This window comes from Zootoca vivipara, chromosome 3, assembly GCF_963506605.1.
Source record: "Zootoca vivipara chromosome 3, rZooViv1.1, whole genome shotgun sequence".
In the NCBI taxonomy this organism is placed as follows: Eukaryota; Metazoa; Chordata; class Lepidosauria; order Squamata; family Lacertidae; genus Zootoca; species Zootoca vivipara.
The window spans coordinates 95,564,450-95,578,808 of record NC_083278.1 but is presented as its reverse complement, the minus strand read 5'-3'; the positions used below and the strand labels follow the sequence as shown (position 1 = coordinate 95,578,808).

The 14,359-nt window shown below is 42.0% G+C and overlaps 1 protein-coding gene across 1 annotated transcript in view; it reads left to right on the top strand.

The window, feature by feature from the left end:
• Positions 1–202: 202 nt before the first annotated feature.
• Positions 203–14,359, top strand: part of PPP2R5A (protein phosphatase 2 regulatory subunit B'alpha) — a 48,240-nt gene continuing 34,083 nt past the window's right edge. Inside the window, exon 1 of the mRNA XM_035111284.2 lies at positions 203–1,319. Coding sequence (XP_034967175.1) covers positions 1,166–1,319 — 154 coding nt within the window. The 5' untranslated portion in view covers positions 203–1,165. The remainder of the gene's footprint in view (positions 1,320–14,359) is intronic.

Genomic DNA, 14,359 nt, shown 5'->3' with positions numbered 1-14,359 from the left:
CCGCCTAGCAGAATGCAATTCGCCTTAACCACCGCCACCACCCGCCCCGCCGCCTCTCCGATTGGCTGCTGCGCTCCTGTCAATTACCCTCCGGCCAGTGTCCTCCAACTGCTGTTCCAACCGCCTCCCTGCTCCTGCTCCCCTCTACCTCCTCCCCTCCCCTCGCTGCTGGCCCCGCCCCCTCCTCCGAGTCGGAACTCAGCTGCCCTTAACAGCGCGCTCGCTTCCAGCAAGTTGCGCGCCGCTTCTCGAGTGGAAGGTTCGCCGCCTCCGCGCCCCTCCCTCCCCCGCTGTTACGTTGCGCGCGGCCTCTGAGGAGGAGGAAGAGAAGCGGCGGCGGCGGCGGCGGCGGCGGCGCTGGCGTGACAAGATGTTGGCGGAAGAGGCGCCGGGTGCTCCCGACGGTGGCTGAAGAGGAAGCTGCACGGCCCTGGCCTCTCTCTCTCCCCCTTCCCGCTCCGCCGCCGTTCTTCCCTCAGGAGTCGCCGAGAAACCCCGGCTCATGACAGAGATCGCCTGGCGGGGCGGCCCAGGCGACAGCGAGCCTGGCTGAGGCGGCAGGGGGCGGGAGAACAGCGCCTCCTTCCTCCTCACGAGACCGCACGCCGCAAAAGTTTGCTGCTCGCGGGCGGGCGGCGAAGAGACGTCGCTGGCGGGAGGAAGAATAAAAGTTTCCTCTTCTGTTTTTCTCCTTCGGCGGCTCGGCTGATTTGGAGGACGCAGCGGGGGCGGGTCTTTGCTGCGTGCCGCCCCCCCCTGGTTTAACCCTCATTTGGTCTCTTCCTCGGAAAAGTATCCATTATTTGGAAACCCCTTTTTCTTTTGGGGTATCGGATTAAGTGTATCCCCTTCCTTCTCAAGGGTGTCGGATTAAGAGCCTGTCTTTGAGGTGTTGGATAAACAGCCTCCCCCCCGCCCCTTGGAAGGTGTTTGGATTCTTCCCCCTTTCTTGGTTTTTTTTTTGGTCTTGGAAGACCACCACCCCCCGCGGCCCCTAATTCCTTGGTGCATTGGATTAAGTGTCTTCCTCCTTCCTTGGCTGGTGTTGTCTTCTCGCCCGCCGTCGCTTGCTCTGCCTTCCTTCCTCCCCACCCCCACCCCCCCGGCGTGATTATATGCTTCAAGGGAGAGGCGATCCCCCCTCGTGCCTCCTCTTTTCCCAGCCATGTCGGCGACAGCGATCTCCGCCGCAGAGAAAGTGGACGGCTTCACGCGGAGGTCGGTGCGCAAGGCTCAGAAGCAGAAGCGGTCGCAGGGGTCTTCGCAGTTCCGCACCCAAAGCAGCCCGGTGGAGCTCTTCCCGCTGCCCCAGCTCAAAGGTAATGTATAAATGTATATCCCAGGGAGGAATCGAGCGAGCTGCAGCTCACTTAGCCCCAGGCTACAGGTGCTGCTGCCTTCTGCGGGAAGAGACTTCCTCCCGCCTCTCGCTGCCGCCTACGTGCTGCTTGCTTCCTTGTGCCAACCCTCTAAATTTCGCGGCAGCCCGTTTCACTGCCCTCTGTTACTCCATGTTAAGCCGCAACTCTTGTTCCGAAACTTCCTCTCCGCAGCCTTGTTAAAACCCTATTATCCCTTTCCCCTGAGAAATATGGTGCCACAGGTTCGCATTTGAACAGCTTTCAGGGGATTAGCTGCTTTCCTGTTTTGAAGACCTTGCACTTTTAAGGGCCTTGTTCCCTGAGCTGCTGGGATTTCATGCTTTCCTGCCCTGCCTTAAGGAGTTGGCGATGTAAAATGTTGGCTTCTTGATGCATTTGTGGGTAGTACCAGGGACAAAAGAGGACCCCCAGGCCAACACTGGCTGGGAGCATCAAGGTTTATGGCATAATCTGCAGAACTTGCTCAGAAACAAGGTCATAAATTTTAACCTGTCCTCCCCTTCCTCATTCTTCTCTGGGTTTTGTGTAATCTCCTCCAGGATCTGTTACTGTTGTTTAAATTAGTGTAAAAAGTATCATTCCCTTTAAAATTGTGGTACTGTGTTACTTTCACCCCCTGGAATTAGAGTGCTCACATGATTAGTTAGGCTTCCAGAAGTTCATAGTAGTAGTGTTTAGCAAGTGTGCAAACTGTTTTTACCAACTCTGATGCTAATTTGAAGTACTGGAATTCTTACGTGCAACTCAACACTTGTTTGGCTGTCTAAAAAAAGTTTTTCATATTTTTTTTAAAAAATGGGGAGAGGATGAAGAAATGATAGTTTGAGCTGAGAGGGGTTAGGACTGACATTTGTGTAGTGTTGTGTAATGAGTTCTGTTTGTTTTTTAATACTACCAATATGAGCAGTATTGAGACTTGCACTGTACTAGCATGACTAGAAAATGAATAAAATATCACGTCTTTTGAAGGGATATTTGACCATCCAAAGATGTCACACATTCTGGCAGGGTATCCTATGCGTTTCAAATAGTGTCTTGAGCAGGTGGTGCTAACTTAATTATTTCTAGTAGTTGAACAGGAAGCCCTTTAAAAGGCAGAAGAGAGAGGCCCCTGTGTCTCTTCTTTAGATTTCTCTCTCCACATCAGGAGTGGGAAACCTGAGGTTCTTTAGATGTTGCTGGACTAAAATGCTCATCAGTCCCACCCAGCCATGGCAGGGTTGTTGGAAATTATAGTGCTACAACATCTGAACATGTTCTTCATCCCAATTCTATGTTTTCTACCAACTGGAATATATTTTTGGATGGAGAAAAGTAGGGTGAATTAATTGAAGTAGGAGGGGGATAGGACTAGCTGAAGCGAGTTTCTCACATTATCTGTGTACAGTCATACTTCGGGTTACGGCCGCTTCAGGTTGCACGTTTTCGGGTTGCGCACCACACTGAACCCGGAAGTCCCGAAACAGGTTACTTCCGGGTTTCAGCGCTCACACATGTGCAGAAACACTAAATCACACTTTGCGCATGCGCAGAAGCACCAAATCATAACCTGCATGTGTGCAGATGTGGCTCTGTGGGTTGTGAACGTGCCTCCTGCACAGATCATGTTCGCAACCCGAGCATCCAGTGTATATACTGCATGCCCATCAAAAACGATGACTCATAAGGCAGGTCCTGAAACTTCAGTTGGTGATGTTTTCCAGCTGAAATAATTTCTAAGGTAATTTTTTTTACTAAACTAGAAACTGTTGGAAGGTAGCGATACCTGCAAATTGGATACCAATTTATATAATTAGCAGCATACACAATATATAGGAAATGTATTTATTCTTTTGTTTAAAGTAGTATACCACCTTTCATTAAAAAATATCTGAAAGTGTTCCAGAATAAGACATTAAAATACAATAAAAACAGGAGCAGTGAACTCAGGATAAACTAACCATGTTGATACCGGTAGTGATGGTAAGTAAAATCCTCCGAAAGATATTCTAACAATATCAAGTCCTAACAACTTGGGCCCAAAGTATGTGAGGTATTGTCTGCTTCCATATCAACTTATCTGAGTAAGATCACCCAGGGAGACTCTGCTCTTGGTGACATTACCAAAAAAAGAGTTTGAGGGCAAAGGTGCATTGTAGGGCCTTTTCAGTGGTAGCCCATGCGTTGTGGAGTGCTCTCACTAAGGTGCGTCTTGCACTGATACTGTATAACTTTTTTGTCATGTCAAGGTGTATCTCTTTGCCCAAATTTTGGTGGGGTGAGGTGTTGTTTTGTCAAATTTATCTAATTTTGAGTGGTGCTTTTTTATTGTACAGATAGCGCCCATTTACACGGAGTTACGTTCTGAGACACTGCACACGTCAGTGAAATCATATATCATTGAAGCCTACAAATACCCTGTTCTGCCCCCACCACACCCTTTTAGAGACATTTCAGTGATGTCTTTATGAAGTTTCTGGGTTGCTTCTGCGTTCGGCGTGTATACAAGGTCGCACACATACTGAATTCACATAAATGGCTGTCTGTATTTTTTGTGGATTTAAGTATTGTATTTTTTAATTGTATGTAACCCAACTGGGGACTTTTGAGTGAAGGGTGGGTAAGAAATTAAACAAACAAATAGGTGTGGAGAGAGATAGTGAGGGAAGGAAAGAGAGAAGCAAGTGCCATAGCAAGAATATGTGCAAATACCTGTACTAAAACCTTGTGTCTGTAAGAGTGGAGGACTTTGGGCAAATGTACACACTACATCACACATATAGAAAAAGAGAGTGTGTGTGTATACTTCCTTCTACTCTGTGTATGTGCCAGTTTATTGTCTTTGTCAACAGTGCACACTGGAGAGAGATGGAGCTCCTCCTCCTCTTGTCTTGTAACTACCCATGTTTCTTTTCCACATACCCAGCACAGAGATACATTTTCCTGAATTTTATGTGAATTGTGGGGAAGACGGGACAGTCTGTCTTCACCTTAGGTCCTGGCAACGTTTATTTCACTGTTTTCTGCAGGTCAGAGAGAAGAGGGGGTCTCCTTCCTTTCCCTGTTAGACTTCTACCAAAGTAGCAAGGTGTTGCTCACAGCTTTTCCAAAACGCCATTGGTAGGGAGATAAACCACCTTTCCTTTCTCCTTGGCTCTCTTCATGTGCCGAAAACCTCAGTAAAAGAGAGAAGAGAGTGGTTGATGGTGACTTCAAGTAGTAGTTGGCAATTAAGCCTAACAAAAAATTGTAGACAACTGAGCATGCTCTACATATTGAGGAATATTTCCAGGTCTTGGGACATTGTTGTCTTCCCTTTTGTCATTCTGAAGTATGTGCTGCTCTAGCTGGTGATACTACAGGTAGTTTGTGGTCTTTAAAATGCATGACAGATAGCTGTTATTGGTTATCTTGTACAAGTTATTTGTTAAGGAGTGCCTGGCATAAATTATCAGTTTTCATTCTCTGTAAATTGAAGGTTTGAAGGAGAATAATAGATGGATTGTCTTAAATATGCTTTTTCTATACTAAGTGTTTATAAGGAATAGAATTGCAAAGCAAATTGAAGGACCTTGTTCAGATATGTATGGGAAAGCACAAGCACAATGGAACTTATCCCTTATTTTGCTGATCTGCAATTTATGTGCCACATTGCAACAAGTTTTTTAACAGGACTGTGCAACATATGACCCACTTAGCTGAATCTAATCCAGCAGCTTTGTATTGTGCCCAGTGGGTGCTTTGTAACTTCCCCTGCTTTTGCAGTTCTGGGCAAATGGCAAAACTACTTGCTGTTGGACTTCATCCAGGTGGTGGACAAGGGATACTAGTTATAATCATGTGATCAGATTTGCACTATGATGTGTGGGCACTATGGACTGGTAAATACTAGACGGGAAACCTATCGAACAGGTTTTTAAATTTCAATACCTAGGAGTTTATCTCCAACACAACATGGGTTGGAAAGCACATATTGCATATACCCTAAATAAGGCCAAAGCCCTTTCTTTCGCGCTTTTGCGCTTTTTCTTCTCTGACGGGGCTCTCCACGTTCCATCCGCCTTGAAGGTATTTAACAACAAAGTGATTGCGAAAATGACCTATGCCGCCCCACTATGGGGGGCCGCAGTAAATTTAAGGCCTTTGGAGGTAATCCAAAATCAATTCATGAGACGTCTATTAAAACTGCCTCAGTGTGTCAGTAATTCAGCCATTCGCTTAGAATTAAAAATCTCCTCTCTAGAAACTATTTTCTGGAGGCGTATTCTATGCTATTGGCTGTCTCTGTGGTACAGGCTTCCGAATCGTTATTTGATTCAATGTCTTTGGCGAGACGAGTTTCCTAGTCCCTGGGCAAAAACGATCCATACTAAAATTGTGTCCTATGGACTGTCCCCTTCGGACTTGTTGAAACTAGACCTTGCCACAGCTAAAAGAACCCTCAAGCAAAAACTAGAGGAGATGGACCTCCAGCAAAATGTCATAATGGGAAGTGGTACCTGTTCACCATCGAACCTCGGCATAGTGCCCTCCCCGCAGATTCCATCTTATTTGACATCCCTATCAGTCGCGGCCCATAGGTTTGCCTTTATTAAGGCAAGATTTAATGTCTTTCCTTGCAATGTTGTGAATAATAGGTTCTCGAAAGGCCAGAGTTCAGTTCTGTGTGCATGTGACAACAGATCCATAGAATCCCTCCATCACATATTATTCTGTTGCCCCTTGCACATGGTCCCTCGGACCAGATTTTTATCCCCCTTAATATCTGAAACTTTGGATAAGACTTCGGAATCCCAGTTAACATATTTGTTACAGGATAACGAGCCAAGTACATCACTCCCTGTAGCTAGATACCTGATTGCAGTTCTATCCTACAAGAGGAAAAATGGGTTAGTTTATGATTATTGATTTTTTTTTTGCCCTAATGTTTGATTTATAGTGGTGACCAGATGATCTAAGTGATATGTTTTACCTTGTAATTGTAATTTTATAATATTTATAGGGATAGGATTTTTATGAATGGAATTGATTTTGTTTACTTTTGTTTTGTTTTGTTCTGTTGTACGATGTACATTGTTTTGTGTTGATAACTTGATATGGGCCTATGGCCGTAATAAAGTACTGTATCACTGTATGGACTGGTAAAATTAGGGGAGGAACTGCTTTGTGCATTTATATTACAGGGCATACTAAATTGGGGCTATTATGATTCCATTTAAAGCACTTGCTAGGTTTACCCTTATAATTTAGACTTAAAATGTTACTGTCATTTTTGGTCCTTGTTTGATACCTATAGAATATCAAATTAAGAAAGCATGTTGCTGAATGAACATAGAAGCACACGTGCACCATGCCACAATGTGCTGACGTTATGATATGATGATGTCACGTGATGGTGCATGCGCTTCAGCACTACGGCGTAGACTGGACCAGGACATTGGAGCAGAGGTGCAGGCCCCAGTTCAGTCGTTGCCATGGTGCCAGAGCACAAGAAGTAAGGTGGTGGTCATGGCGTCTGGCATGTGGTGCACAGAGGCAGCCATGGAGGTGACACATGGTGGCCGCGTTGTGTGGAGGCGACCATAGAGACAGACGGGGTAGAGACTGGGCACCCACAACAAAAACCCTACGGTAGGAAGATGGTGCCTATGTTAGATTAAATACCATTAGGGAGTTGATTTCATAAAGTACTGCACCCAGTGGGAAATCTGTAGTTAGCACCGTGGAAACATTCAGATTTTCAACTCTGGAAAAGAAAAAGATTTTTTTAAAAAAAACACTGAAATCAAATCTGTTTATTTTATATTGTTTTCAAATGAGGTTGACTCCTGGTGGAAACGTATGCCCTTTATAGTGAAAGGATTGGAAGTATGCCAAAGAATTTCAAGATTTGAGAGAGGTTTTTGAGGCTCAGTTTTTTTCCAATTTAAAAACTGAGTGTCCAAATATGGATTCAAGAATTTGCGTGACAGAAGTGTTCCGTACCTCTTCTACTCTCAAGGGAGATAATTCTGATATAATTGCAAAGCAGTTATTTTAACCATAGTTTTACAGTGGGCAAACTTTTCAAAAACTCTTATCAAATGCTGTAGTTTGATAAATCCATCTGGGCTAGATTAAACTTAAAATGTAACATGAGTATTATACTAAATCTAGTGTAACCTAGTTAACCAGATAGGTGTTTAATGATTTCTTAAAATGAGACACTAGGAGAGGATCCAGTGTAGTGCTATGGAAAGCATTGCATCAACACAAGCATATCAGCTTGCCAGACAGAACAACCCCCCCCCCCCGTGCATTGTTTTGGGGGTTCTGCTGACTACCCCAAGCCACTTTGGGGCAGAATGGAAGGAGGGAGGGGGGGAAAGCCCCATTGTGCTAGCACAAGTCATTACATGGCCTTTTGCTAGCAAGACTTACGGTATTCTTTGAATCTCTGCTTGTGACCTCATTTGCCTAGCTTGGTAAGCCAAACTGTGGCTTGTAGGGACTGCGTAAATATGCAGGATCCCAGAGAGGAGTGCTTAGTTTCTCTCCAGTCTTTTTTCATTCCCACACTCTGGTGAGCTAAATCAAGGTTTAGCTTAGCATGCCATTTGAACCTGGGCTCTTGGCTTAGACTTGGCAGATGGCTAGCATGCTCACTGGAGCTCCAAAACCTGGCAATACAAAAGTGCTGTGGGTGCATGGTTCCCTCAATTGCCTGCTTTGGATGGGGCCATACTTTCCCTGAAGGACCAGGTTTGTAGTCTGGGGGTGCTGCTGAATAATCTCTGCTAGAGGCTCTCAGTAGCTATGAATGTGTTTTACCAGCTTGTGCTGGTAAGATGGCTATAGACATTTCTGGACCTGGGTAGCCTGGTCAATGTGGTAACCTCCAGGTTAAACTACTGCAATGTGCTGGGGGGGGGGGCTGCTCCTGGGGTTGAACAGAAGTGCAACTAGTGTAAAACGCAGCAGCTTGACTGCTCCCTGGGCAGACTTTTGCCATCACATTACACTGTTGGTTATCTACTGGGCAAAGTGCCAAATGCTTGTACTGGTGAACAGAGTGCTATACATATTGGGACGGCAATACATAAAGGATAAGCTCACTCCTTTATATATGCAACCAACCAGGGTGGTGTTCTGCAGGGAGAGTTTTCTTGCAGATTCTATCTTATCAGGAGGTCCATTTGTATGATGTAGGAATTGGGCATTTGGGGTGTGCTCTCCCCATGGCCTTTTCAGCATCTGTTCAAGACTTTGCTTTTAAAATGAATCTTTTAAGCACATACTTTTATCCCAATTTTGAGTACAAAAAATAGTTTTTAATATGAAATTGTTTTGCATATGTTTAAATATTAAATAATTTTGATATCTTTCATGAGAAATAAAAAAGTTGAAAGTTTGTTGATTTCAGCTGAGCTTCCCTATAAATATGCTTAGGATTTCAACCAAAGCTAGTCTGGTTATGTAACATCCTACACCTTCTGTCATATGTTCCATTCAGCATCTGCAGATCTATTCCACAAATTGTTCATAAGGACCAGGGTCACCTTAATTGTTGCTTTATACCTTTTACAGCTTTCTAGTACTTTTAGCCACAATATTGAGTGTTTTAGATGAATGGGAAATGCTTGGCATTTTAGATAAGGGTTTGAAATTGAACACAATGTGTATTTTGCTAATTTAGTTGCTGCAGTGGAGCTATCAATCTATGTTTTGCTTTTATCTTGATAGACTTTGTCCCTTTTTTGTGTCCTGTTGCTTTGTTTCAGTAATGATTAGTTATTATGTTAATTGTTTTTAATGTTAGCCTCTTGATTTCTTAAGAAAAGGAAGGAACATATACATTCTTAAATTTTAGAAATGTGGATCAACAACTACTGTATTGTGTTTTTAATATGTAGGCTTTTAAGGTATTTTCAGTTTTATTAACACAGCTTTCACATAGCATTGCAAAGTTTCCATGTCTTCTAAACAAAGATACTATTCATAGCTTAAGTTCTTCAAGATGTGACCTCCCTAGAATGTCTGAATTAAAAAAATACACTTTCATGAACAGTAATTGCTAAATATAGTGTCCATTGACAGTCTTCACATGCAGAACCTTTCTATTTTAATCTTCAGCATCTTTGTGCCAGCATAGTATTGAATTTCTTTTTCCATGTTTATTGCATTCAAGTTGAGTCAGATTCTAGTTGTGCAGGTGTTAAATTGAATAAACTTATTTACTTGAATAGGAGAGAAATATTAAATATTGTTGAAGGTTAATTGACTTTATCTGGTCTGAAGTCTATTCATTTATAATATTTTAAACCTGCCTTTCATAGATAAAAACCTACGGGGGGGGGAATCCAGTCCAACCTACTGACTGGCGGCAATAATATTTTTAAAGGGTTTTGTTTGCAAATCTGTTGTCCATTTATCAGCAGATCTTTGAGGCCTAGTTCACACAGTATTCCATGTTATAGAGGCTTTCTGCTGGCTAAAGCAATAATTGGTTCTGACATTTTCTATACATGCTATGAGTGCTCCTGTTCACCTCTCCAGATGTTAATTATAAGTGGAGATCTTATCATCTGGGCTTACATGTCATCATCTTTGGAAGTTAAGTCTTGTGCAGTATAGAAGGAATCCAAACAAAATACCTAATGATATTGGTTGCAATTCATATATTCAGCAGGGAGAAATGCTGCATGTGTGGTGTTGGAATAATGTGACCTCTTCCCTTGCACTACAAAGTACAAGAGGACTTAGAGAGTTCAGCAGAATGTCAGTTTATTATTTCTAATAATTTGTAATATTTGTTACTATAATTATCATAGCCATCACCTTGTTTATATATTTATATTTTATTTATGTGCTGAGTGTTGTACAAAAATAAAAAACCCAGATCTTTGCCTGCCAATTCACAATGCAAAAAAAGGGGGGAGGGAGATACAAGGGGAGGGATGTTAAAAGAAGAGGGGAAACTTGAACAAGTTGGGAGAGATTTTGTTTGTTTCTGAAGCAGTGTACTGTCCAGGGATCCCTCTTCCTAGTTGCAGGTGGCAAACAGATGGAGTGATGTGTTGAGAGCCCAACCCAATGAGTGCATGGGTTTAAACTCAGGACAATACACAGCACTGTTTCCCCCTCCCTTCATTGTTGGTTAATTCTGTCTCTCATGAAGCAGTTCACTGTGAGGTGAGATTTTATTTGTCTTAAAACAGCTAATGTGAAGTTATTGCAAGAGTAGCCAACATAGTGTTCTCCAGATGCTATTGGGAGTCTACAGCATCCTTGACTGTTGGCTAGCCTATGTTTGCTATCCTGTGTTAGTGTATATAGTCACAAGCCTTGGAACCAAATTTTCTTTCCTTTTTTGTATTTGTAGTAACTTCTATTTGTTCAAAAGCTATTTAGAATGTTCCCTTACTTAGAAATTAGCTAGTGTCTCTTGCCTACCCCCACCCATCCTATGCTAGTTAAAATATAGACTATGGACTCAGGTACATTCATAAAGATAAAGTGCTTTATATGTGTTATAACACTGATGGTGCTATAGAGTCCCATCTTTCATCAATGGGATGTCCCTGTATGAAGTTTAGAATGCATTTAACTGAATCGCTTCTGTGATGTTTCTAGATCCAGCCTTCAAAGTAATTGTAATGTTTGAATTGTCAGTATGCTTATACAAATATAGTAGGATTGTTCCAGAAGTGGGTTATTCTTCTTTTCTTGAAAGACCCTAAGTATGCACTTAAAACTTACATAAGAACCTTTTTTAGCCTTGTGAAACTGGCTGGTATGGCTGTCTAATTAGTGCCACATTATTCTTTCAGTAAATACATCATATTAAACAAACACATAATGAATTGTAGCCCAATTTATGATTATCTTTCTAGGAATATGGTGAGTTTAGAAATAATGTGTTGCATCCTTTGAACTGACTTCTAGTAGGACACTGAGACTTTCTGTGCCTCTCTGCTGTCCTGTGTGCTCCTCAAATCTGTTCTGGAGAGTTGAAGAACTCTGAGCAGATTTTGAGGATGGTGTGGGTCTGCAGAGGGAAGAGAGGAAGGGGAATCCTTAATGTACAAGTGGAAGTCTGCTCACATGATTTTGGATTTCACGCAGTGCCCGATATATTATCATTGTTACTTTTATTCCCCACAGTTCCTGTTCCTCTTGGAAAGAGCACAGTGCAGCTTTCAAGAATGAAACCTTAAGCAGTAAAACAGTGAAATATAATATACAATAAAAATACAGTATAATGCCCATTAAAAAGTTGCACATGTGTGGGCAATTCCACTATGAACTGAAGGCATGCAGAAACAAAAAGGTTCCCAATTGCTAACTGAAAACAGAGTGAGAGGGGGGGAAACCAAATGTCTACAGCGAGGGTGTTTCATTAACAGGGTGCTCTGCTATATGTAGTTGCCCTATGGACTGTAGTCACCAAAGGGTCTCACAAGCAAGGCCTGCCTTGCAGAAATCAAGACTGTAGGCAGGTACTGGGAACCAGTAATGTAGGCTAAAATAAATTTATGTCTATATTTTGAAGTGTTTGCAATGTGTGGAAAGATGCTTGAGGAGAGTAGACAAGCCTGTCGGTGATAAATCTTGCAGCCAAGATAGTTACAAAATGTCACACTGCAGCCAGGGTGTCCTTAGACCTTTGATAGAGGCAAACTATGTACCATCAGTTGTGAGTGATAGTGTTTCTTGCACATTGTTGGTCTTAAAATATTTGCTAGGATGCAGGATGCAAAACAATCTGCTCAGGAAGGCAGTTCTTATGAATATGCATAGGTGGTGTGGTAGAAGTGAGAAGGGCTTATATGAAAAACTCAGCAGCCCTCTTGTTTCTAAATCGTAAAAAGCTTCTTTGCAGAACAGACATGAACACTGCACAAAGCCTATGAAGGTGCTGCTGATGCCTTGTGCCAAAACACAAAGGTTAGGTGGTCCCAACTCACAACTCGTAAATAAAAAAGAAGTAAAGGGATGGATACTAAAGATCAGTGAATCATGTTTGTCCATGTAGCCTCACATTATGCTGCCATTTTTGCTATGGTTCTACCCGTGTTTCCACAACAACATCTAAAGCTACAGAAAGTTGATGTATAACAAACCTATCTCAGTTTTTAAAGCAGTTAACTTACGTAGAAGTTTAATGCTTGATTTAGAGTTATAAAGGTCTTTAGAATACAGTATTTGAATTTTATTTCTGTAGACATGGATGAGAGCAGCAGACAACAAGAAGAATTATTCCAGTGTGCCATTGCAGTGGTACCTTGGTTCCCAAACTTAATCCATTCCTGAAGTCTGTTCCAAAACCAAAGCATTCCAAAACCAAGGTGTGCTTTCCCATAGAAAGTAATGCAAAATGGATTAATCCGTTACAGAATGTTAAAAACAATCCCTAAAACAGCAATTTAAAATGGATTTTACTATATAATGAGACCATTGATCCATAAAATGAAAGCAATAATCAATGTACTGTACTATAAAATAAATAAGACAGTATTGTAGATGATAAAATTTTTTTAAAAAATTTCTTGTGTGCACTGATGATAGTCATTGTTTGGATGGGGGGCTTTTATCCATTTCTGCAGTCACACAATCAATCAGTAGCTGAACTGGGTTCCACACAGTCACAAAAATGAAGCCACAAGCCACAGTCACAGTCTAAAAATCGAAAAAGCCACACAAACAAAAACACAAAAAATTAGCGAAAACAAAAGCTCCAAATATCACCTCTGTGTTGCGTGGGTGCTTGGGACTCAACAGCCGACAGACTCAACAGGAAGCCTCTGATTAGCAGCGGGGGACTCGATTCACAAACAGAACACACTCAACAAGAAGCAGAACAGGTTCTGCTTCCAAGGCAAAATTCACAAACCGGAACACCTACTTCCGGGTTTGCAGCCTTCTGTTTCCAAGTTGTTCATAAACTAAGCTGTTCTAAAACCAAGGTACCACTGTACAGCAGTGTCTAAAAATGGAAAATGTTATTCAGTATCTTTCTTTCAAATGGTAAAGAGGTGACTAAAGCTCTTAAGCCTTAAAACCCTCATAACATAGGCTATGAGTCTGGGACAAGTTATGTTGAGGTGCAAACACTTCTGCAAGAATAGCAACAAAATGCATGATTGCTACTGCTACCTATTCTTTTCCCTATCTGACTGCTAGCTCTGCTTCTTCCAGCTTCATTGCTCAGCAGCTTAATTGCACATGAGAAATCACAAACATCTTTAACCACCTCCCCCAATCCCCATCCTCCAGGGCCCTACAGATTATGCTAGCTTCCAAGTTAACACCTGTCATGTTCTCTTAGGCCTTGCACATGTCTAGAAGCTCTGAGGGAAACCAATTATATCAGTAGCATATTCACAATAAGTTGAATTGCTAAGTTGACATGTGGATAACAGGCCATAGATTTGGTTTACCTAATGTAGCCTATGTTCAGGAAATTTGGTAGGTAAAATTCAGCAGGATTTACCTTGAGCTTGTTACTGACAACATTAGTGGACAAATTGTAGGATGTCAAAGTGGGTATGAAATTGTAAAGCAAGCACTTCTCATTTCAGTGTGTTGAATAGGATAATTGTTTTGATATATATCAAGTAAGGACTTTTAAACTTGCCCAACTATTCATAGATGCATTAGGCATTCAGTTTGCCTTGGCAATAGGAAACTATGGTTTTGTGTGCTATCTTTTGTACAATTGTAACTTTCAGAACTTTGGAAACTGAAATATTCAAATCTTTGTTGATCATTTTTAGTTACTTGCTTTATACCTTGCATTTTTTCTGAAGAATGGTAGGGACAGCCAGGGAAGATCTTAATAATATCCTAATACACTTTTTTGAAGTAGGCTTGTGAATAGTCACATTTCACACACACACACTGTATGTATTTATGGTCTATTTGTGACTACTGAAAATAAGCTGGAGCACTGAGAGAAGTAAAGGCATAAAACGGTGGTCAGCCAAATTAATTGGCAATGAATCCATAATGGTGTGAAA